Here is a 27175-nt window from a genome sequence, read left to right as displayed (position 1 = left end):
TGAATGAATTGGCTGAGTGATCTGTGTCGTTATAATAGCGTTGACAAACTTGGTTAGTAAAAAAGGTGCGCAACCAACAGGAACCAACCAACAGTATCTGAGGATTTCGCAAAAAGTACAAGTGTGTAAGCGAAAGATTGAAGCAGTGTACTGACGCTGTGACACGTTACCTGATAGATTTAAAAGACGCGCGCGTATTTATGCATTTTGTTTCCTATCTATATTATTTTAAATGTAAGGATTGGATAAGGGTTTGGACATTATGATTCAATTTAGGTTTCATAGATTTCTATCAGAAGTTACACTCATTACCAAGGTCAGGATCATTATCTCATTTATGTTGCTGTGCTCTTATTGGCCAAGTATTTGTCTCTTTGACAAATAGCATTGACAAATAGTTGTCATGCTTTCTGTGAAATTTATTTCTTCTTTAAACCAGCAGAGTTATTACACCAGAATTATATCTAATAAGCCATCCCTCAAACTAACTGCTCAATTATTTGTTTTTCTCTTTATATATTTTCATTCCCCTTAAGATGCCCCCTATCAAGTAGACTGATTTATGAATTATCTAATAGTGGAATCTGTGCAGAAAATATGACGAACATGAATTTGGTAGATGTTTCTCAAAGACACAAAGACTTGGCCATAGATAGTACATAAACATAAAATGCATAACTGTCAAAGTAGCATTTGTAATAAGTGAAACTTGAATCTCCTGAGGGGCAGAGGAAGACAAAACACTGCGGCTACGGCCTGCATGTCTCCACCTGATATGGATTTGTTTGACTGTGGATTCAACAACTCAAATATACGGTTCTCCATATTACAACAGGCATACCGGACATGATAGCTCTCTTTGAAACTATCTGCAAATGGGACGGGTACAGTCTGTGTTCAGTTAAAACTACACACGGTGAATTTCATAAACGCTGTACTGAACTCATCCGCTCGCTGCCCCCAGATGTTTCCAATTTCGCACCGTAACCGAAGCTGTATCAGCTGGTGTCATGTTCAAAGGACCCAGCAGCACGTGTGGTTCTTTGTTTTCTTCAGCGCGCAGACCTCCTTCCACAAACATTTCCACAAACACTCTCAGCAGGTTTAAGGGTGTGGGAAAAAGATGGTCCCCTGAAGCCAGAACATCCTAAATGCTGGCCAAACCACGGCTGATAGGGTCTTATGTTTTTTCCCATGGCACAAATGTATCTGATGTAGATTAGCAGTGCACGTACATATCTGAGGCCCGCAGATGGTTTTCTTCTTTCCCACCAGCTCCTGTCGTGCACATCTACCATGGCTAATGCTGGACTACTGCACTGACAATGTACTAGGCTAAACTGTTGAGTGAAGGAGAAAGAATTGCATAGCAAATTTCATTTAATAAGGGACACAATCTTTAATTGCAGTTTTCATTTTGCACATTTTTGCATGCAAAAGTTTGCAGATTTCTTTACTTGTCTTAACCTTTTAATAATAATAATAATAATAATAAGCTTTATTTTCTATAGAGTCTAAAAAGGTATATCTCAAAGCATTTTACACAGAAGGTGAAAATGAATAGAAAGAGTAAAGACAACAGCCATTATAATAATAGTAAAAGGTAAAAATAAAACCAAGCATATAGGACAGAAATAAATCATTTAAAAGCCATTCTAAAGAGAGCATAATTGACAGATATGATCAAACCAGTGTGATTATAACATTTATTACTTAATTTCATGATCAGTTTCTAAATTCAAATATGCTTTTCTCTTTTGCCAGAAAAAGATGTGCACAACACATAAGTTGTTCACAACTTATCAGTGTTTTCTAACAAATAACATTTATTTTAGCCTTTAGACATTTAAATAGACAAATACTAGCAAAACATAACATTTAAGGTTTGTAAAATACACACTGATGTCTACGGAGATGCAATAATATTTATATTTTAAACAAAAACAGACAACATTTATTGTTTACATCAGATAAACAATGTTTAGGTAACTAGAACATTTACTCTATTCTTCTCCTAGATAAACAGCCACTATCAGGTATTTCAGGAGTTGATGAATTAACATGTTACAAATCCAGCAGCTCTAAACTCTTCACTATAGTACAGGCTAACAACTCCATCCAAATCACCCATCATAGCTCAAATAATATGATCATTTTTAAGTCGTTAAAAAGAAAAAATACATTATTCCGCATATTTGAGAATCAGAATATCTGATATTTGAGTATTTAATTAGAACGTTTATCTGTATCTGCAGAAAAGAGAAAAAAGAAACAAAAAAGATACATACATAAATTATTGGTCTGCGATGATTAATGTATTGATCTGACATGTTGTTCTGAATAAGAAGAATGCAACTCAAGTAAGTGATCAGACTTAGTGTGTGGGTAGTGTTTCCAGACCTTTATGTACTGCATTATTGTAGATAAGTGCTTCAGCATGAACCGTCTCCTGCCAAGTCTCACTGGATCTCAAAGTGACTGATTTGCTCAAACACCCAATCATTGTATCGGAATCAATCACAAATTTCCAGTTTGATTGTTTTTCTGGATTTCTTTTGGGTTATCTTGTAAAAGCAAGACATTTTTAGCAAAATAATCTCAGAGTGACAGCGTGTTTGCTTGAGATCAAATGATAGTCAACGTGAAGTTAATTTGGCCCTGCGCTAAACATCCTTTAAAATGGAAATATTTGAATTGCCCAATGTCGAGATTGATAGTGTTACTTTATGGCTGCTTAGGGTTTCTTTTTTTTTCAGCTCTTTTTGGCTTTCAGGGCCTTTTCTCACTCATCATTTACACTGAAGGGGCCAATATGTTGTCTTTACCTCATTCGCCCCCTCAGTCTAACCAAAATGAACTTTCGAAAAAACATAATTCTTTAAAGCCTTGTTTCCAGTCATCGCAGTCTTCCAGCGCGAGTGTTGTTTGAGGTGTCGTGAGCGACGTGGCCGTCTTCCACTTGTTGGGAAACCGTTTTGGACATCGAGTGATAGATGAGCAGCATTTGTCTGGCCAGCTGTGGTTGTTTTCATCCCCCAGCGTCTTGGCCAAAGTGGTTTCAGTGTTGAACAGAGCAGCTTCTTTGGGATTGTTTAGCCCCAGATTTCTGTTCTGTCAGATCTTTGGAAGCGTTTTGTGGAATGGAAGTTCTGGCTAAAGGAGGAAGGCAGCAACACTTGCTTCAGAAATATTAGCGGTCTGCATACCCACAAATCTGCTATCTACTGTTGTTTGGAATGGGGGATTATAAAAAGCCCTGAGGTGCTTGGAATGGGCAGGTGTGAACAGCTTGGAGACCATTATTAAGTGTTATTGAGGGCATGCATTAAAATTAAATAGGGCAGACCTGTTTTTATTTCATATGCGTCTGACTTTGTGAAGGGATAGAATGTGCCTTTTTTTCTTTAAATAGGCCATTTTCTATAATTAAACCACCTTTGTCGCATTAAATGGTCGGGGTTAAACACAGGACTCAAAGCACTGGAAAGATGCCCAAAGATGGAAAGTCATAAACAGTGAAATAACTCTAAATTAGCAGACTAGTAAGAGACGTACGGCCAACATCCTGACCTGATTTGATCACAATGAACTCCATCATATGATTTTTGTGGTGCAGTTACAACCTATATTCAGTTGCAATCCAAGAGTACTTCTCTTCATGCCATGTAGTTTAACAAGGCATTAAATTGAAAATAAGAAACGTATCTTGGACAGAATAGCAGTTGTCTAGGTTCGTTTGCCATGGTACATGTCCAGCTTTGTGGAGGTCTGCTCCAGCCATTAGAAGAAGTGGCAGTGCCCGTTGTACACATCTGTGTAGCTTGCTTTCAGATTTTGACAACGTCTGGGACATTGCCTCGATGTCTGGAGAACGAATTATTGTTTTTTTTTGTTTGCAGTAAAAAATGTCATTCTAAAACTTGAATTATATGAGTAAAACATTTGACTGCAAACAAAAACATTATGATTTTTTCATTTATTTATCATATTATATACCTGACAAATGTCTTGTTGTCTATTCCAGTTGTAAGAGCAACCAATAATAACTTGACTTCTAGTTGATCATTTGGAAAAGTGGCAGAAGGAAGATTTTTCAGATGAATCATCTGTTGAACTGCATCCCAATCATCACAAATACTGCAGAAGACCTACTGAAAGCTGAAATACAAGATTCTTACAGAAATCAGTCAAGTTTGGTAAAGGAAAAATCATGGTTTGGGGTTACATTGAGTATAGGGGCGTGCGAGAGATCTGCAGAGTGGATGGCAACATCAACAACCTGAGATATCAAGAGATTTGTGCTGCCCATTACATTACAAACCACAGGAGAGGGCAAATTCTTCAGCCGGATAGTGCTCCTTCTCATACTTCAGCCTCCACATCAAAGTACCTGAAAACAAAGAAGGTCAAGGTGCTCCAGGATTGGCCAGCCCAGTCACCAGCCATGAACATTGTTAAGCAGTCTGGGGTAAAATTAATGAGTCATTGAAGATGAATCGAAAGAATGTTGATGAACTCTGGGAGTCCAGCAAGAACGCTTTCTTTGCCATTCAAGATGACTTTATTAATAAGTTATTTGAGTCATTGCAGAGATGTTTGGATGCACAAAATTCATTCTTTTTCCACAGCACCATGACTTTATATTCTATACTGTACATTATTTCTGTTAAGTGACAAGACTTTTGTCCAAGCAAAGTCAGACCTTACTGTCCTAATTAAATAATTAAAAATCAAGGCATGATCATATTTTATTTTGGTGAAATAAACGTAATCTAGAGGCCTTTGCCTTTTATATAAGCCACTTCTGATACCAAATGATCAACTAGAAGTCATGTTATTATTTGTTATTATTACAAGTTATTATTATTATTTTTTTAAAACGTGGATAGGCAACAAGACTTTTGTCAGGTAGTGTATATGGATGATGATACTGATGATACACTTTTACCTGTTGTGAAATTGGACCCCCCCCCCCCATTCAGAGGAAGACTGGTCAAGGGTAGCTTTTAGAAAGATGAAATAAGATACATTTGGGAATGAGTTTCTTTGGATTTATGATCAATATTTTGTTGAAGCGTGATATCCAATTGTGTATGTTTGAGTAATTTTTGTTTTATTATGTAAAATTACTGTTGACATTGAAACATAATTAAAATAACAAAAATATATGTTTCTTTCAGACATATTTATATTTGTTTTAGGCAACACATTACCAATAATTTAAAATGAGAAGAATTGGAAAATCGATATATAATAGAATAACTATGTTTTTGTTTTATTTTTTACACATGAACACATTTGTTATTTTGTTAAACTGTCATTTTCTTGCAAAAGCTTTAAATTATATATTCATATGAAACATGGAAGAAATGTAATCAGACCTTTATAGAATAAAACAAACATTAACATTTTACATAAACCCATGCCTAGAAAATCCAGAAAATGTAAGTAGACTTGTAATTTTTTTTCCATAGATGTATACATACACAAACACACAGACATACACACACACATACAGTTGAAGTCAGAAAGTCAGAATTATTAGCTCCCCTGAATTATTAGCCCCCCCCGTTTATTTTTTTCCCCAATTTCTGTTTAACAGAGAGAAGATTTTGTTCAACACATTTCTAAACATAATAGTTTTACTAACTCATTTCTAATAACTGATTTATTTTATTTTTGCCATGATGACAGTAAATAATATTTGACTAAATATTTTTCAAGACACTTCTAAACAGCTTTAAGTGACATTTAAAGGCTTAACTAGTTTAAGTAGGTTAACTAGGCAGGTTAGGTTAATTAGGCAAGTTATTGTATAACAATGGTTTGTTCGGTATACTATCGAAAAAAACATATAGCTTAAAGGGGCTAATAATTTTGACCATAAAATGTTTTTTAAAACATTTAAAATGTTTTTTAAAACATTTTAAACTGATTTCATTCTAGCCGAAATAAAACAAATGAGACTTTCTCCAGAAGAAAAAATATTATCAGACATACTGTGAAAATGTCCTTGCTATTTGGGAAATATTTAAATCAGAAAAAAAAAAATCAAAAGGGGGGCTAATAATTCTGACTTCAACTGTATGCTTACATTCACTTACATTCATCATGTATTTAGAGGCTTTACTTTGGAGAAGAAGAGTTTAGTGCACATACTGTAATCTACGTTGGAGGTATTGTGGGGGTGTGTGTGCCTGTACTTTCTTAAACAAGAGAGTACTCCTCCTTGTGTGTGTGTTTCTCAGTCCCTGTGATGCTGACAGACTGAAATTAGCTTTGGATTCCCATATGCACAGGGCAGGCTTCCAGCAGACCCCAATTACAATGCAGCAAAGCCAGAGAGGGTGCAGGGCAGACTGTGTGGAGCCCTCCTGGTCTGCTCCCTCGCTCAGGCACACACACACACACAATGTCACTACCACAGACTTGACAGACTACCGCAATGAGGCGCACAGCACGCACAGATCTGACTCACACACACACTGGTGCTTTTGCACACTTTTATATGGACACCTGCATCATCATACTCATTCACACACATTTTAAATTAACCACATGTGCAGCTGCGCGCCACATCCAACACCGCCAGTCATTCTGGAGTTAATCGAGTTAAACCTGTGCACACGTTGAGACATACTTACCTACTTGAAACAAAAACATTTTGGGGTAGAAAATGAAAGGGCATAACTTTTAAATTTTGTAAAGGGAGTTGCTGGTGTTCACCACTGGAGGGAGCTTCTCTGGTTCCTGCAGTATGACAAAGCAGAAGTATTTCCTGTGATTCTGTTTTTATTTACTTCTGCGAAAACATCTGAAAACTTGCGGTCGATATAAAGAATTTTTATTGTGAAGTCATTCTCCTTTCGCAGTGATTGAGAATGACAAGATCGTTTCCCTTGGCTTGAAACTGATTTTGTGGCTTTTCATGGCAATGCAGCCATTGACAGGCTCATCTTAAAACTGCTTCATTTTGTATTCAGACTTTGGTTGAGTCTTAGATTGTCTTAAAAGTTTAAGAATGTGCAGAAATGACAACTAGGCATGGTCCGGTATAAGATTCTGACAGTATTTGATAGCCTTGGATAAAAATATCACGCTTTCACGGTATTGTGATTATTGCTCTAAAATATGTGCTTTTTAAATTTTTGGGTAAAAAACTCCCCCCCCCCCCCCGAAAACAATATATTTTATTTTGAGAAACATTTAAAATATTTTTTAACGGTAAACATGTCAGGTTAAATAATGTAAATGAACAGTGTTCGGTAAGTTACTTTTAAAAGTAATAGATTACAAATGATTGATTACTAATGGAAAATTGTAATCTGATTACATTACTAATTACTGCATGTAAAAAGTAATCAGATTACTAATTACTTTACTTTGAAGTTACATATAAAATATATCTATAAAGATACAAAATAAACTGCAGCTCTTTCAGTAATTTAATATTCACTGAAAAACATTACAATGGGATGATCACAGCAGCTTGTCATATTCAAAAGGCTTAAAGAGTTCACCCAAAGCTTAAAATTCTCTCATCATTCACTTTGTCTACACCTGTTTGTGTTTTTTTTCTTTTTTTTTTCTTTTTCTCTTAAAAGAAGAGTTTTAGAAGAACTGGATACCTGTAACCATTGACATCCACAGTATGCAAAAGCACTGCAGTGTTTTCTTGTTCTGTGTTTGTCTGAGGTAATTAGTCGAATGTGTATATTCCATACAAAGCATAAATCTGATCTGTCAGTTCTTGTCACAACTTGCGGTGTTCAACTGGGTGTACCTGGGAAATGCGAGCATGTGCAATATGCGCGAGCACAAAAGACAAGAAAACGGCCCCATAAGCTTCTCTTCACATTCAGAAGATAACTTCACTCCTGATCCTGCACAAAAATCCAAATTAGCCTGTCTAGGCTGAGGTGGGCCGTCATGTTTTTGACTGCTGGTGTCCTCCTTGGTGACGAGTATTGTCGTAGAATGTTTTCTGTTCAAGAGCTTAAACAAGTTGCTGGTCGAGTTAAAAGCAGTCGAAAGTTGTTTAGAGCTTGGACATAGACTGCATTTCACAGCAATATTTTTTCAATAGTGAAATCAGAGTAATGTCTGTATTTCCACTTAAAGAAGCAACCATTTGACAGAAGCTATTTCAGCTCGTGTTATCCAGCAATTTAAAGGCGCATGCTTATTAACTGATGTTGCAGCGAAAAATGTGATTTAAAAGAAGCATTTTTTTCCTTCTAAAAACTCTATTTGTAACGCAAGTAACGTAATTACATTGACTTTAGTAACTGTAATCAAATTACACAAATTTAAAATGTAATTCGTTACATTACTGAGTTCCTCAAAAATGTAACTCACCCAACCCTGAAAATTGTTCATTAACTTCTGCTGTTTTCGTTTGTTTTAAAAACACAGATTAAAAACACAGACACTTTAAAACGACATCTTTGGATATATTTTCTGCTGGAGATATTGTTGTCATAAAAAAGAAAACGTAAAAAAACTTATATATACTGTAGGAACGGTATAGCAGAAAATTTTGGCGGTTTTAAAACCTTGACTTTTCCAAACTACGGTATACCTTGAAAGTCGTCCCATGCCTAATGACAACACCTTCATTGCCTAAAAAACACATTTTTCTTGTAACCGGACTCTATTTTAGCTAAATGTTCTATAAATAAGAGTCAATGCTGATTTACAGTGTAGTTTAAAGAGATTTAGTCAAAGGTAGAATCAAATGTGGGGTTCACTTGTCCCCTTTTATGTGAGTGCAGTTTTCCTGTAGTGCTTTTATTCCATAAAGAGAACCAGAAAACCACGCAATTCATTATTCCTCGGATAATAAGCTCTCTCATAACTTTCAATCTTTCATCCCCTTTCTGCTTTGCCGATCCTTCATACTTGAATAGCTGAGCTAGATGAGTCAAGCTCTTCTAACAAGCATACATAAATATTTAAGCTCCTGTCTTACAGAATGTTTATAATTCATTTAAAACCAGAAAGGGCCTAATCCAGGAATCATCTATAAAAGATTTTGTTTCATAATTTCAATAATAAGGTCGTCAAAGTTTGCATGTCCACAAGCTACAATTTTATGGATGAGGAATTGCTAATTTAAAAAAAGGAGCTAGAGGAACACTCAAAGGAGACCTTTGTGGTTTTAATATATTAGAATTGGCCCACCAGCGTTTTTCTAGCTTCATTTTGTGCATTAGTGTTGGCATTAATATACGACAGGGTTAACACTCCGTTGGCTTTAAAAGGGTCTTTTTGGCTCACTATTGCATCAATATAGGCTGCAGTTGAATAGCTTTACAAAAAAGGGGGGTCATGTTAGCCACAGTCTCTATTTTAGGCTCCTGTCCACCAGTGTACTGATATTTTGCTGTGGGAGGACATTCCTGAAGTTTACACCCCAAAAGAAATGAGAGTTGAGGGAACATTTCAATGGGATTTTCAGGCTTGAATGTCTCCTAACAAACATGCCAAAAATATGCCATAATTGACTAAAATAATAAAAATGACATAATGAAATATCGACTAAATTTGAAGGATATGTTAATCAAAAGACTCAAACTGTAGTGAAAACAGTGCCAATAAGATTTTTTCTGGACATTTCTGACTGCCTTGTGGTTTCTTTCAATTTTAGTGCAGAGAAGCTTCTCGCTTAAGCTGTAGCAATAATGTCTTGACTTATTAGCTGACAGTAAAATGCAGGAACAACGTGTGCACATGGTGTGCTGCAGCATTATTAAAAGAGATCCCATGCAACATGTGGAAATCCACTTAAGCATTCTTGTCATAACTGTAACCGAGCCTGCTTGTGTAATCCATCTTTTTGTGTAATACATACTTTTTAAGATTTTGGATCATGTTGGACGGCTTTCTGCTAATTCACTTCTGCCTATTTCTCGAACTAATGTCCTTTTCCATTTCTCCTGTCAGGTTTTGTGAGAAGAAATTTCAATGAAGAGTAAAGGAAGGACGATTATGGATCCATTGCGTCAAATCAGGACTTTGAAGTGGTGGATACTGGTAATCCTTTATGTGGTGCCACAACTCATAACCATCCACTCATCCATGGTGCCAGGAACATTGCAGCTCCAACTAGATGAAGAACAGCCAGCAGGAACTGTTGTAGGAGATATCAGTGCTGGTCTCCCTCCTGACATGACTGCGTCCCACTATTTCATCTCAGATCATCAAGGTACAGGTGTCAGCACCGATCTGGACATTGACGAGAGTACGGGGATCATCAAAACGGCAAGGATCTTGGATCGGGAAGTGCGGGACCGTTACAGCTTCATAGCAGTCACCATGACCGGTATAACAGTAGAAGTCACAATCTTAGTCAATGACATCAACGATCATGCACCAGTGTTCCCCAGAAAAAGAGCCACATTTAAGATCCCAGAGCAGACAACCATCGGCACCAAGTTTCCTCTTGAACCTGCAGTGGATGCTGATGAGGATCAGCTCACTACACAAGGTTACATCATAACAGATGGGAATGTAGGACAAGCTTTTCTTCTTGAAACCAAACGAGGGTCCAACAAAGTCCTCTACTTGGATTTGGTGGTCAATACAGTTTTAGACAGAGAGACAAGATCTTCATACACTCTACTCTTGGAAGCATTTGATGGTGGTTCACCCAAGAGGACGGGACAGATGATCTTGGATGTGATTGTGCAGGACATCAATGACAACGCCCCAGTCTTCAACCAGAGTCGCTACCATGCCATGATCTCAGAGAATCTTCAACCTGGGAACAATATACTGCAGGTGTTTGCTTCAGATGCCGATGAAGGTGACAATGGGTTGGTGCTTTATGACATCAACAGGAGACAGAGCGATCCTGACCACTACTTTGTTATTGACACTCGAACAGGAGTTATCACTCTCAACAAGCCTTTGGATTATGAGATGAGAAGAGTTCATGAGCTTGTTGTACAGGCTCGTGATAATGCCAGTCAACCAGAGGTGACCAACTCTTTTGTGACCATCCAGGTGAGAGATTACAATGACAACCAGCCTACCATGACCATTATCTTCCTTAGCGAGGATGGTTCTCCACGCATCTCGGAAGGAGCACAGCCAGGCCAGTATGTGGCTAGGATTTCAGTCACAGACCCTGACTATGGAGAATACGCCAATGTGAATGTGTCTTTGGAGGGGGGTGATGGAAAGTTTGCTTTGACCACTAAAGACAGCATCATTTATCTCATCTGTGTAGATCAGATCCTTGACCGTGAGGAGCAGGACCACTATGAACTCAGAGTCATGGCCACAGATTCTGGGACCCCTCCGTTACGGGCAGAATCTACCTTTACAATTCAGGTCATAGATGTTAATGACAACCCACCTTTGTTTGACCAGCAGGAATACACCCAGGTTATTCCAGAGGTGGCCTTTCCAGGAAGTTTTGTAGTACAGGTTACAGCACGGGACAAAGATCAGGGACCCAATGGAGATGTTCATTACAGCATCTTGCAGAATGAAGGAACTCATTTAAATTGGTTCAGTGTTGATGCAGTGACTGGTGTCGTTACCACCCTGACCCAGCTTGACTATGAAACAGACCCTATGCCGAGTATAACTGTGGTTGCCTCTGACAGAGGTCGACCTCCACTGTCTTCTACAGCTGTGGTCAAAGTGATCCTACAGGATATTAATGATAATGAACCTGTGTTTGTCAGCAAGTTCTACAACGCATCCATTAAGGAGAATGCTCCTGCAAGGACCTGTTTCATGGAGGTAGGACTGTCATTTCTTTATCTGCTTACAGTATGTTGACAATTTGGGTTATTATTGAGCAAGAAGTGTGTGAAAACGCCAGTGGAATGCCTTTGTGTATAGTTAAGACGGATTTCTAGACTGCTCTTTTTAAGTGTGTGTATGGAATAAATGGGAACAGTCATTTTAGGAAATTGACTTGGAAACCAGCATGATGAATCGTTAGATATTGTGAAGCGAGCTTAAGTAAGCTTTGTTTGGATTGGACGGCTTCAGTTGGGAGTTACTCATTCTCTACAGACTGTGGGGGATTGTTTTTTACTAGCTGTTTCTACTTGCACCTCATGATGGCTTTCATTGTAGAGCGGGAGGTAAATCTGATCAGTTTAAGTTTCAAGGCAAAATACTTTTCCCTGGTGAATCATACATTAAACGACTGTTTCCAATCTCTTCCAGTTATTTTTATTTTTCAAGTCCACTTTTGATCTTTTGGCTGTTTATAGATTTAATATTTAAGAAAAGGTGATTATGTTGCCAAATAATAAGATGTTGGGAGTCTATTATAGCCTATTCTTACTGTGTTTTTGATTCACTACAATGAACCAAATCATTTGATTTGCAGCTGGAACAGTAATTATTGTGAAAAGTGTTATATTTAAGCTGTACATTCAAAAACAGTGTTACGATTTGACTAAACAAGTAGTATGGAAAAAACTGACAAGAATTTTTAAAGGAATCTCTTTTGTTCCTGGTATTTACAACCTGTTCTACATTCACAGCATTACTTATAATGTGAACATGGCATCAGAAACAGTGTAAGGGGTCAGTTGAGGTTTGCACTTGGCCTAGAATTCTTAGTCCTTGTTGTCTGCTGACAATAAAAGGCACAAACTGTTTTTTTGTTCTCTGGGTTTTATGAATGTCTGTACAGGGACTTCAAAGTGTTTTTCTAATAAGTTTCTCCACAGGCAAATTTCAAAGCTCGTCGTACATATCCTAGTAAATCAAAACGTGTAATTTCACATGGTCACATATCAAGTGAAGGCACATTAATGCTTTCTCTGTGGTGGATTTGTGCTGGCGGGGGTTGAGACACACTCCAGCGAGCTGACAGAGGGCCCAGCAGACGGGAACTTGGCCCTGGGGTTTCTCCGGAGAGAGGGATGATCGTGCCTGGGAGAGATTTTCAGGACTGGCTGACTCCTTTCTGCTGCAGAGCAGGAATAGGAGCTGTGCAGGGTCAAGTGGGAGGTCTGGGAGTAAAATTAGAAGTTTATAGTGGTATTACTTAGGTTTGGAATTAGGAATCGGGTCAGCAGCACTCAGGTCTACAAATCAACTGCAAATCAAATCTGATCGACTGGCTCTTGTCTTGCTGTCAGTTGTCCTTCGCGTTCAATACGTGCTAATGTTTCGCAGACAGTTGCCAGAAGACTTGAGTTTTCAACACGAGAACAATATAAGGAGTTACTAAGTCTATCCTTACAACCATCAAAGCAAACTTGCCAAGGACGAGGTCCAAACCAACTGTCTCTCAGGCTGTGGCACGAACGACTGCTGTAGATGGGAGCTGGCATGCCACTCAAGAGCAGTTGGGAGTTTGATGATGCACAGACTGCAGAAATCACTGCCAAATCCACATCCAAGCATCACAGCACGGCACTTGATGAGTTGCTTTTTTCCCTTCATCAGAGATCCCTGTGCAGAGAGTTCCCACCGCCTCCCTTTTTTCTGAATCAAAGCTTCTGTCCAAATGCCATTACAATGGGGCTATTGTGATCATTCATTTAACATCTGAACTGGGCTTGATTTAGTTTTTTCCAGTGTATCCCTCGCAGCGGAGTATGATTAGTTTAATGTGTACTGGCACTGCCGGTTTACTACATTTTAGGTTTTGTCACTGTGCTTGTGCGTCACTGCTGCTGGGCTGAAGAATAATTAACTGGGTTTTATTTGTTAGTTGGTGGAATTTCCACCATTTGTAGTGTGAAAAGTCTAGCAACTGTATCAAGTTTTTTTTAACCGCAAAGAAAACTTGCAAAAGACTTGTGGCATTGGGATCAAGTCTTAAATTATCAAACATGTTGCAAAATGCTTCTAAAGACCAGAACTGTGCTTTGAGTTATTATTTATAAAGTGAGTTGATCATCTGTGTTGGGTAGGGTTGAGTTTTTGTAGTTCATATTTTTAATCTAGTTTTTATTTCCGTTTTTGATTTGTTATATTGCTAGTTTAGTTTAATATGGTGTCAGTGCAAATTTGTGTTATTCAAAAATATTTACATTTACATATACAAGTTTCTCAGCGCAGTGAGTCTAATGTTGTATCTACTGTAGTGGCATTTTCATGTTTTATGGAAGTTCAAGATTTCAAGTTTAAAAAAACTAAAATGATGACATGCGATATCATGTTTCATGTCATTTGGTGTTGATTTTTTTTACAATCCAAATTGGAGTATTAGTTTTTAACCACTTTATTTTAATTTACCAACATTACTAACGCTAATAGTTTTAATAGTCAAAAACTAAAATATTTAAACAAATATATATCTCATTTCTGTATAAAAAATAAATATAAGTGTTAAAGAGCCTCTTAAACTTGATACATGATATGTTGCAAAGTGTGTACAATGGTAAATTGTAAATGCTGAACAATTAAAGCAAACTTTAAGGATGTCAGTAATAATGATACAGTAAATCTTAAACTCTGTAAACAACCCAAATTATGATAATCAAATCTGAGCTTAAGTAAAGGAACTAACCATCATTATTCAAAAACATGATGAAACATTACAAATTGTGAAGATGTATGACAACATTAACCCCCTTACTAAAAAATCTTTCAGATGGGGAGCTAGTAGCTGGGATGCACAAGAAAAAACCAAAAAGCCACTCTGGCGACATCCTTACAATCTTTTTTATTTACAATCTCCTCACTGCTGCTATAAGGGACTCATTTTCACGTTTTGTTGTTATTCCGACTTGAGGTGGTGATGACGCAACTCAAAACTCTGACATGAAAAGCGTGAGCGCGTGATTTCCTTCACCATTTTCAATGCGCTCTGCCCTTGAGCACCCCTGGTGTCTTTCTGTAAAACTAGGCGACCATCAACCACTTTCTCAGAGGATGACAAACAGACAATCCATTGCTGCACCTCAGATACAAGTTCATGTAGAAAATAATAAAGCATGCACATAAAGCAAATAATGCGCTGTGTTTGTCTGAGGTAATTATAATCTACAGTTATTACTGAAATGTGTATATTCCATACAAAGTGTGAAGCAGATTGGTTAGTTCTACTTACATGAATCGCGGAGCTCACACGCCATTCTGGAAAGTTCAGATTTTTTTCAGCTAGGTGCACCTGGAAAATGCACACACATTGCACACCCCACTCCATTGGAAATGACAAACTTACACCCCAAACTTATTGGAATTCCTTTCAGGGTATGTGCTCAGCAGCCACATTTTAATAAAACTATAGCACTTCATACCGAAACTTTATGCCCAACTTTTTTATCATTATTGACAATGGTGTTCTGTCAATAAATATCTTTATCGCCCAGCCCTAGTATTTTAGTTTTTGTTAATTTTCTAGACTAATTTTCTAGGTTTTTTAAAATAGTTTTAAAAGTTTTTACTGCTAACACAAAACTAAGCTATCACTGGCAGATTATTGAAAGTGGGTGCTTGACAAAAAACAAAACACTAATCACTAACAGGCTGTGTGCTCAGTGTGTCATAAAATGTCTATATTTTTGGAGCTGTGGCGTGCCAACTTTATTGTTTACTGTTTTAAACTTTTGTCAGCAGTTATTTCATCAATTGAGATGGTTTATTTGATACCGAAGTATCGATCCCAGCTGGTATCATTGCGGAGCCAAACTTTGGTATTGATCTAGTCCTTTTTTTTGTTGAGTTTTTACGAACCCTTTGACCAGATGAAAGGTTTGGAGCTTGTATGGAGGACACAGATGAAAGGCTTCTGCTTGGTAGATGTGCAAGAATGGACTGAACTCAGCTGCTGTTTTGTCTCCTCTGCTAGGACACTTCACTTATTTAGGCTACTATTCACAACACGCTCCAACTGCGGTCTTGGACATGCTCACCACCAGGGCGACGAGCGTTTTTCACTCGGTGCGAGGCAGCTGCATAATTGGTACATTTAGTCAAGTCTCCCTTTTCTTAATGATTTGAATTGAGCGAGCTGTGAAAAAGATGGAGTGTGGTTGCTCCACAGGTCTCCACTGCACAATAAGGCAGGAAAAGCCTTTGTCCCATTCAGATTCTTTGAGGGCCCTGAACAATTATCTGTTAGCATAGTCTTGTTAGCACTGCATTCTGTTTCTAAAGCTTTTTTTTGCACTTTTTTTCTCATCTTTGCACTTGTTTGTGTTATTTGTCTGTGGTGTATAATGGGCTCTCATGCACAGTAGGGGCTGGGGTTTGTTTGATTGAATATTTATGATGTATTATACGTGAACAGCTTTGAATGAAACTTAAAAAACAAGTCCCTGACTTCATAGGTTGCATTGAAAGCCTGTAAACACAAGGTTAAACAAAAAGTCCTCCAAATGATTGAAAATAATACAATAGAATAAAAATATGCAATTGAAACAAACTGTGCTTTAAGCATAGCCTCTGTTGTAAGAATTAAACTTGCTTTGTTTCTTTTAACACTACAAAAGTCATCCAATCAAAAGCAGTGTGATTTTGATCATGTCTTTTGTTTTTGAATAATAATGTATACAGTCGGCATCAAGAACATACAACTGTCTCTTAAGAAGCCACGTGCACAGCTGAGTAGGACAAACTTTTTATCCGATAAGAAAAACAGTGTGCATAAACTACGATGGAAACACATTTACTGAATAAATTCCTGAATGCACATCAAAAAAGTCATGTGATATGATTAAACAGACCATGTGATAGGGTTGGGCGATGTCAACCAATTCGGTAGCGATGTCTAATGTGAAACATAGCGATGGACGATGGCATCGTCGTCGTAGGCAGCAGTGAATTATTTATTTATGAATAATTAAGTATTTCATAATGAATTAATTATTTGTAGCCTACTGTTTCAACTACCTGACCCGCATGGTCTTTGTTTTACCCATAACCAAATCATAAATAAAGATAAATTACACACAAATTACCACCTGTCAATCAATTTTTTTTGCAGGATTCTGGCATGAATAGGCAGAGTGATCTGTGTCGTTATAATGGCGTCGTCAAACATGGTTGGTAAAAAGGTGCACAACCAACAGGAACCAATCAACAGCATCTCAGGTTTTTGCTAAAATTACTAAGTACAAGCATGAAATCAAAACATTGAAGCAGTGTACTGACGCTGTGACATGTTACCTGATAGATTCAAAAGACCGAAGAGTCGTTAGATAGAGACAAGTTTAATTAAATATCACGTTTAACAACTATAGTGAGACGCGATCCAGCGGTACATCCTTGATAAACTGTCCGACATGCACTGCTCTCTGGGGTTTTGTGCTCAAAGCACCAGTTGACTGCCTGGAGCTCAGACGTGCACATATGCTGCAGAGCATGCCAAAGAGGGTGTGTGAGGGTGGGGTGATGTGTTTTTTCAGTGATATAGTGTGGAGGGAGATCTTTTCAGAAATCCTTGGTAAAAACGCTAAGGTGGACGAGGATTGTTTTTGTTCTAAAATGCCTTTTTAAAACTAAGATATATTAGTGTAAACTGGGCCTAAGTGTGTATTTTTCATGAGCAGGTTGCTGCTGCGACTGGGGCGAGGTGGAAGATTGCGAGACCGGTTCAGCATTGTGATGTTTATTGGCCATTGGCGATGGATGATGGCATCATCTATCGATCCAACCCTATCATGTGATGATAAAAGTTGGCATGATTGGATGGCATTAATGGACATACCAAAGGATGGACCACATTGCACAACACCTGAAATGTTGTTTTGGTCATTCTAAAATCTCTTAGCCAAAGTCCGACATCAAAGTGGTTCAGTATTATTACCTCCCAGAATTGGCTCAAGCTGTCTTTGTGGTTCCAAAGATCAGTCTCACGCCTTGAAAACCCACCGTACGTTCTTTGTGTTTTGTCTTTTGACATGCAGGTCATTTATTATGTGAAAAAAGGCCTCATTGGCTTTTTTGATTATATTTGCTGCCAGTTTATGAGAAATTGAAGATTTTGTTCTCTTTGACTCATTGGAGAGAAACCATGTTTTATTCACAAATTTTTTATGCAATATTCTGGGCATAAGTCGCATCTTTGCGCAATATTCTGGGCATAAGTCGCATCTTTGCGCAATATTCTGGGCATAAGTCACATCTTTGCGCAATATTCTGGGCATAAGTCGCATCTTTGTGCAATATTCTGGGCATAAGTCGCATCTTTGTGCAATATTCTGGGCAAAAGTCGCATCTTTGTGCAATATTCTGGGCATAAGTCGCATCTTTGCGCAATATTCTGGGCATAAGTCGCATCTTTGCGCAATATTCTGGGCATAAGTCACATCTTTGTGCAATATTCTGGGCATAAGTCGCATCTTTGTGCAATATTCTGGGCATAAGTCGCATCTTTGTGCAATATTCTGGGCATAAGTCACATCTTTGTGCAATATTCTGGGCATAAGTCGCATCTTTGCGCAATATTCTGGGCATAAGTCGCATCTTTGTGCAATATTCTGGGCATAAGTCGCATCTTTGCGCAATATTCTGGGCATAAGTCGCATCTTTGCGCAATATTCTGGGCATAAGTCACATCTTTGCGCAATATTCTGGGCATAAGTCGCATCTTTGTGCAATATTCTGGGCATAAGTCGCATCTTTGTGCAATATTCTGGGCATAAGTCGCATCTTTGCGCAATATTCTGGGCATAAGTCGCATCTTTGTGCAATATTCTGGGCATAAGTCGCATCTTTGCGCAATATTCTGGGCATAAGTCGCATCTTTGCGCAATATTCTGGGCATAAGTCACATCTTTGCGCAATATTCTGGGCATAAGTCGCATCTTTGTGCAATATTCTGGGCATAAGTCGCATCTTTGTGCAATATTCTGGGCATAAGTCGCATCTTTGCGCAATATTCTGGGCATAAGTCGCATCTTTGTGCAATATTCTGGGCATAAGTCGCATCTTTGCATGGAAACATAGCAGAGCATGAAAATTTCAAAATCTCTTGTAGCCTTTTGGACAAGCACTCAATAAATAAGTTCAAGTGGCCTGAATAGAAAATACATTATTTAATAAATAAAAAAACAAAAAAAACATAGATTTACTAAATAAAAAATATATAATGCCATTCATTATAGTCTACATGCAATTTTTTTTTTAATCACCACATTTGTTTTGTTTTGTTTTGCTATCATTGTCCCTGGAAAAAAAATCACATGCAAACCGAATAGGCCTAATTTTAATGTTTTATCTTATATATTTTAGCAAAGTAGCTGTGCTTTTGACAACAAAAGTTAGAAATACAAATTCAAACACATGTTGATAGTGGTTCTTCAATGCATGAAAACTACACACAACATAATGACCCAATTTGTGAGAGAATGCAAAAGCACCAAAATAGGCAATATTTTTCCTCCTATTTAGATAGTATAATGGGCAGCTTGGATTAATTTTTGGTAGCCCAACTGGAAAACATATTAACCCTGGGACGTCAGGCTATCAGTTTTGCGAGCCCTGCATAGCTACTATAAACCACAATTTACATGTGGTATCCAAAGTTTACAATTCAACTCTGTTAAATTACTTATTAAAACATTATTTACTACTCATTCAACGGCCTGTCATGGATTATGCCCTGAATGTGTATTAACAGTCCTCTTCAATAAAAGCTCTGTGTTTTCAGAGAAGTTCTTCCTTCCTCACAGGGAACAGTGTGTGTCTCCACAGCTCCTTATCTGATCTGACTTCACAGCTCATTAGGAGGGTGTCAGTACGACCTCGCCACCCCAAAACGTTCTACACAGATCTGTCAACACTGGAGGCTCTTTAAGAACTCGAGATCAGCCCAAATATTTAAGCCAAACCAAAATATTTTGGCATTTGCCTGTTTCAGAACTCCGAGAACAACTTGTGCGTCTATCAGTTTTCCCTTCAGCCTCCAAGTCGTTTCCTGTCCCAGTCGTGCCTTGGCAAATCTCTGCTGGAAGTGAAGTCCAAGTCCTGCGCCGTCCTTGAAAAGACATCACTGATATCGTTCCATTCATCTTCCACAGTCTTTGATTGCCCCTGCACCTTAAAGAAATGGACTCGCAGGGCTTTCTTTGGTCAAGGGCAGCACTATATCTCTCTGCTTCATTGCCAGAGTTTTCAAAGGTGTACTCATGTTCGGGACAATTTGGGGCATATTATTCATATCGCAGCGGCCAGAGATGTGATCGCTCACAGCATCAGACAAGTGCTCTCCAGCTGTGATTTTTTTTCTGCATTAAATAAGCCAAATTGTTGGAAAGTCTGAGGCAGAAAGAGCTAACTTCCTCCAAAAAACTTGATAGTATGTACAATTGCTCTTTTTTTTTTTGTATTTTTACATCAGAGGATTTTCTATGGCTATATATATTTAAGTATTTATTTATGTTTAATTTATTATCTATTAATCTGTTTATGTATTATAGCATTTCTATACTGATTATTTATTGATTATAATATTCATATTTATAAGTAAACATATAAGCAAGTCAGAATTTTGTCAAAGGATTTCCTTTAAAATGTAATTTACTGATTTTACTATTGATGTTATTAATTTATATTTATTATTAATTATACAGTGTTTAATGTCTTTTTCTTTATTGGATATGTATTGGTAGTTATAAATGCATAAAAATATGACAGAAAACAAGATCTTAATTATTTAAAATATTTACGTTTTTGTAATAGTTTTTTTATTGTATTTGTTTACATAATTATTATTATTATTTTTTTATTAATACCATATTTACATGCTTAAATGAACAAAGAGAGAAAACAAGAGTAAAATTTTATTTATGATTTTAACCAAAATTAATTGCTTTATAAATTGCATTTAACTATTCACTTATAATTTACATTTACATTACTATGAATGTATATTGAAATTGATGCAGTTTTATTTACTTTTTAAATAAATCACATTTAGATTTGACTAAATAATTTACTAATTAATTAATTGTTAATTAGCTATTTATTCAAGCTATTCAACCCCCCCCCCCCCCCCCCAAAAAAAAAATTACTAGCCCCCCTGAATTATTAGCCCCTCTGTGTATTTTTTCCCCAATTACTGTTTTACGGAGAGAAGATTTTTTTAACACATTTCTAAACATAATAGTTTTAATAACTCATTTCTAATAACTGATTTATTTTATCTTTGCCATGATGACAGTAAATAATATTTGACTAGGTATTTTTCAGGACACTTCTATACAGCTTAAAGTGACATTTAAAGGCTTGACTAGGTTAATTAACTAGGCAAGTAAGGAGAACTAGGCAAGTTATTGTTTAACGATGGTTTGTTTTGTAGACTATCGAAAAAAAAGAGCTTAAAGGGACAAATAATTTTGACTTTAAAAATGGTTAAAAAACTGATTTTATTCTTGCCAAAACAAAACAAATAAGACTTTTTTACCAGAAGAAAAAATATGATCAGACATATTGTGAACATTTCCTTGCTCTGTTAAACATAATTTGGGAAATATTTAAAAGAGAGAATAAATAAATAAATAAATAAATAAATAAATATATATATATATATATATATATATATATATATATATATATATATATATATATATATATATATATATATATATATATATATATATATATATATATATATATATACTTTTTATGTAGAGATTTTATATTGTTATTTATGAATGAACAACATGGACAAAACAGTACTTGGCTTCAAGCAATTTGACAGTATATTTGAAGAGTTGGAAAAAGTGCCATCTGAAATTTTCTTCTAAAATAAGGATTTTTTTCTCAGCATCCTGTGTTTATGTTCAGTTATTTCACTTTAATTGCAATGAAAATAAAATATTCTTTGCAATAAACCTGAAATTACTGAGCTTACAGAAAGGAATCTAAGAAAAATTGTCATTTAAGAAGAACATTTCAAATGGCTCTTAGAGGCTTATATACTATATGCATTTATATAATATAAATGAAAGCTGATTTGAGTCCCATTAGACATCCAGTTTTTTGTGAAATATGACAAAGCACTTAAATGCTACAGTATGAATATTTCAAGATTAGATTTGCGTAATGTAATCTGTTTTGCTGTATTGCATTATATTTAATTGGATTTATGCTCAAGGCAAATGTGCATTGATCTTAGCGCTGTGCTTTTGCTCAGTAACAGTTGATCTTCTCTGAATGCTGGACTCCCATCATCGACAAGCAGAGCTCAGCAGGCCCTGGTGCTGGTCTGAAGAGATCTGGACGTCTGCACGCCTCATTAAGCTGCACACACACTACCATATGGCATTTTTCTCTTGATCAGATGTCCAGTTTTTGTTTTGTTTTTTGTTGCTGAAAATGCCTTAGATGCTGCTTTTTTTTTCTTCCAGTCTCCAAAAAGCCATTCTCCATTCTTCCAATGACTTGGTCACACTGCTTTAGTGCACACAAAAGACGATCATTCCTCCAGTCTGGTTTGATGCCAGACAACTTTGCATAGTTTTTTTTTGTGCTCTTTTTCACCAATGAATGCTCTTGAATAAGAGGATCACAGCAACCGCTTTTTGAAAAATTTATTTGGATTGAATAGCAGGAACTGTGTATAAAAACGCCCGGGGAGCTTAACATTGCCATGTTTGGTTATGGAATTTGATTATTTATAGAGTTGTTTTAAGGAAAGAATAAAAAGAGACACAGATTGAACTGACTAATTTGAATTGTGTTTATTTGTTTGAATGCAATCATAATAGGTCACAGCACTCAATTGTATACTGAAAAAAAAGCTGTAAAAAAATAAAATACGTAATTAAAATAAAATATAAATTGCAAGTAAATGTTTAAAAACTTATTTTATTTTATTTATTTAAGTTTTGTTTTGTTTTGTTGTAAATAAAATATTATTAGAGTATGATTTGGGTTTTTAGTTTACTAAAATAAGTATAAAACAAACTTTTTATAAAATAGATTACAAATGAATAAAAATGACAAGAAACAACTAAATTCAAATAAAAACATCGTGATGGATGATGGCATCGGCATTGTATGCGACGGTGAATTAATTATTTATGAATATTTAATTAATTCATAACGAATAATTATTTGAAGCCTACCATTTTAACTACCTGACCCACATGGTCTTTGTTTTACCCATAACAAATCATAAATAAATAAAAATAAGTTACACATAAGTTACCACCTGTCAGTCACTTTTTCCATGGGACTGAATGAATGAATAGGCTGAGTTATCTGTGTCGTTATAATGGCGTTGACAAACTTGGTTGGTAACGGTGCACAACAAACAGGAACCAACCAACAGTATCTGAGGTTTTCGCTAAAATGAATAAGTACAAGCTTGAAAGTGAAAGATTGAAGCAGTGTACTGATGCTGTGACACGTTACCGGATAGATTCAAAAGACTGAAGAGTTGTTGGATAGAGACAAGATTAATTAAATATCATGTTTAACATCTATAGTGCCTTGGGGGGGCTGGCTAAGTGTGGAAGTGGGGCTTTTCAGAAATGCTAGATGAAACATCAGTGTGGATGTGGATGGTTTTTTTGTTCTAAAATGCCATTTTAAAACTAAGATGTATTAGTGTAAATTGGGCCTCAGTGTGTATTTTTCGCAAGCGGGTTGCTACAACGGGCGGGGCAGAGTATCGCGATGCCGGCTCAGCATCATGATGTCTATCGGCCATCGGTGATGGACGATGGCATCGTCTATTGACCCAACCTTAATGTACTTAAGCAGTTGATAATGACAATTTTATCAAGTTAAATCTATTGATATAAACAACATTATAATTGATTAAATCAATGCAAGTTACTTGGTTTGTGTATTTAGCTTTTTGATACGATATTAATTTGACTATTTAAATTTTCTGTTGGTTGTTGCTATTATATATTTGAAATGTCATTTTGCACATTGCTAAAATACCACCTTTACACACAAGAACTCAAACAGTAACAAGCAGCTTCCTAATATTCGCAAGTCTTGTTCAAGATTTTGCTTTAACTGAGCAAATTACTAATTCAGCAGCTCTAAGTATTCTTCTCAGTTCAATTCAAGTTCATTTGTAAAGCGCTTTTCACAATAATTATTGTTTCAAAGCAGCTTTACAAAAGGTGCACATTATTGCATTACAATCAAATTTGGAAAAGTTAAGGGAATTAGCTACCATAACTTTATTAGTTAATAACTTTTTACTAATTCTTCCAGTTATAGTATAAAGGTGATGTATATTTTAGGGCTGGGCTGATAAACGATATTATATCGAATCGCGATATAATTTATGTCAATAATGATAGGCTCTGGACTTTTTTACTCTATATTGATCTTAGAGCCAATCACACAGCAGAAATGTGCAACAATGGGAATCAAATAGTGTGTTGATATTGGTGATGTAGCCTAGTTTCGGCCACCAAAAATGTTTTGCCATTTAATGGACCCTCTAATTTTTGTGGCTTCAGTCATTGTTTGGATACTCTTTTAAATATGGAAGCATTAACAACTTATATCGAAATATATATCGCTATTGTTCAATATGGAAAATAATTATCGAGATAACATCTTTGCCATATTGCCCAGCCCTATGTATACGTGTACATTAGGGATGCAACCGTTCTCGGTAAAAAACCATATCGTCCCGTTGTCCTCCCACGGTTCGGTGCGGCCTGTGATGCACGGTTTAGAATATGTATTATGGATATTGGCTTGTTAATAAAAACAACTGCAACAAAGCAGTTCAGCCGTTGTACGTTTCCGATTAGCTTTCACGAGCTTTGCACATCCGAAGACCTATCCAATCACCTCTTAATGTGTAAATCTGCTGTTGACATCACGTGTCTGTGTGTGTGTGTGTGTGTGTGTGTGTGTGTGTGGAGTTTTTGTGCGTTTCAGCATGGCAAGTAAAGGAGGTACAGTGCGAGTGCGCAGGTGAGGCTAAATCACAGTGCTTTTCCATCAGTGTTTCAACAGACGCTCGACTCGATGTGAATTCAGACTGACACAAAAACATAACGAATGCCGTTTTTTGTTGTTGTTGCAAAGATCATTGGTTACTTGGTCATTGGTCACTAACAGGCGGATCGAGGTCCGTGTCCAGACCCAGAAGCGTCCCATATGGACGCGGACATACAGCAGGTCTGTTACTTCAGTCTCGCTTCTGCTAGGTGTTCTGCACTCGATCACCCTTGCTATTTGCTATTCACTCCGTTTACCCGCTGTCTGCTAAGAACAGTTTTCTCTCAACTTTTCCCGCTAAATTAAGAGAGAAGAGCCAAACGCTCTTTGCTTATGTTTCATTCACCACGATAGTGCTGATAAGTGAAATAGAGCTCTCAGGAATCATAGCAAAATCATATAGAATTCATAAATAAAAATGCGTTGTTGCCATGGTAATATAAGCATAATGTAAACTGAAGTGATCAATATTTTTAAAGTGCTTAATTGTTGAGATTTGTTGACTTAATAATTATCTGCATAATTGGTTGAGACTGTTGAGTCGAGATGTAAAATAGAAAAAGGGGAAATGTAAGCTTTTTTCTTTATTTTCTTACGCAGTTTATTTGAACATACAATTTTCAATATGCCCTACTCTTATTTAATTAATGCGAGAACATGCAAATCTACAGTCATATGTGTGAAGCTGTTGCATTGTCAGGTGTTTGTTACTCAATAAATATGTTTATTGTTCTTTGAATTGTTCTGTAGAAATTTTTTTCTAAGCAGAACCATGAGCCTAAAACCGTGATACATACCGAACCGTGAGTAGATTCAACCGTTGCAGCCCTAGTATACATGTTCAATAGAGTGTGTTTGCTAACATTATTATTGATAACATCAACTTTCGAACTTGTTGTTTACTTGTTTGCAGTCTGTTGCAATCATTTCCACCAACTAAGCCAATACAAGCCAAGAAGAAGCAGTTTTGGTTGCATAAACGTGTGTCCCCGTCTCTTTGGGCCAAACTTGTGCTGTTTTTAGTTCTCTTCCCTGTGCTTGTCTTTCTAAACTGCCCCGGCTCTGCGGTTTAGCGCAGTATTTACACAGAGCGGCCAAATTGCAGGAAACGAGATGTACTACTTAATGTGTTTGCAAATATAATACTTCCTCGAGCACTTCTTTTGAGGCCAAGCGGGCGCACTGAAGCGAATATAAACATGGACGCACATCTGGACATTTTGTGGGTGTCCAGGTCAGAGTTGCTCCACTTTTGTGTTTTTACAGCACGTAGAACCCATCAATTCAAATCTGATGCATGTGTCCAACTTGTTGGAAAATGGAGGCGGGGGTAAATGTGTGACTTAGTGTGTAAAGGAAAGCACATTGCAGAGCAGTGACAAATTTAGGATGTGTTCGTATGGTAAGACAACGGCAAGGAAGAAGGAGAGGAAAGACTTACGGAGTCTTTGGTGGTTTGGTAGTGGAGATTTTTGAGGAGTTACTTGAGATGAGTTGATGAAAAATCATGAAGGCTTGCTTGGTTTTGTGGTTTCCTGCTGTGTTTTTGTTGTAGTGACAGTCAGGCTTTGGACTTTAGTCAAGGTAGATTGCCATATTGAGTTCGACATAAATGAGGGCAAATTAATACATCAATATTTTGCCGTATTTAAAGGGATAGTTTGGCCAAAAATTAATATCACCTAGATCATTTATTCTTTCTCATCTGGTTTTCTTTCTTCTGTTGAACATGACAGAATATATTTTTGGTTGCTGTGACCAATCGACTTCCGTAAAAGCAGCAAACATTACTATAGAACTCAATGAGTGGCAACTACCAACATTTTTCTAAATATCTTCTTTTGTGTTTCTCACAAAAGGTTTATTTTATTTCAATATTTAGCATTTTTTCCCTCCCTGTTGAATGCTAATCCAAACTTTTTCCTATAAAGATCCAAAAAGTTAACTTGATTGAGAGCCGTGGGCTAAATATACCAGACTGCATGTATTAAATTTGCCATGGGTAATTTCGTAGTTTATTCAGTAATATTAAAAAATAACTAGATAACGTTTCTTTAATTCATATTAACTAATGCAGTATCATCTTTAACATTTTATGTTAATATTTTATTACAGTAAAAACATAAACGATCCCATTTATAACACAATGGAGATCAATGCTAAAAACACTAGTTGAGCTGCTTCTGCCTTTACATAAATGATGATGTAAATGGACATGTGTTTCACTGTCTTCTGATAATCATGAACAACCATATTTTGACATATTTAAAGGGATAATTTGCCCAAAAATGAAAATTACCTGATCATTTATTCTTTCTCG

General features: G+C 36.6%; 1 protein-coding gene across 1 annotated transcript in view; it reads left to right on the top strand.

Moving 5' to 3' along the window:
* The window catches only part of dchs1a (dachsous cadherin-related 1a), a 186790-nt gene that overhangs the window by 7956 nt on the left and 151659 nt on the right, over window positions 1-27175 (top strand). The window contains exon 2 of the mRNA XM_056474545.1: window positions 9946-11754. Within this exon, the coding sequence (XP_056330520.1) occupies window positions 9967-11754 (1788 nt within the window). The 5' untranslated portion in view covers window positions 9946-9966. The remainder of the gene's footprint in view (window positions 1-9945; window positions 11755-27175) is intronic.

Source organism: Danio aesculapii, chromosome 15, assembly GCF_903798145.1.
Source record: "Danio aesculapii chromosome 15, fDanAes4.1, whole genome shotgun sequence".
Taxonomy (NCBI): domain Eukaryota; kingdom Metazoa; phylum Chordata; class Actinopteri; order Cypriniformes; family Danionidae; genus Danio; species Danio aesculapii.
Note: the sequence above shows the minus strand (reverse complement) of the source record. Positions and strands in the feature narration are given on the sequence as shown.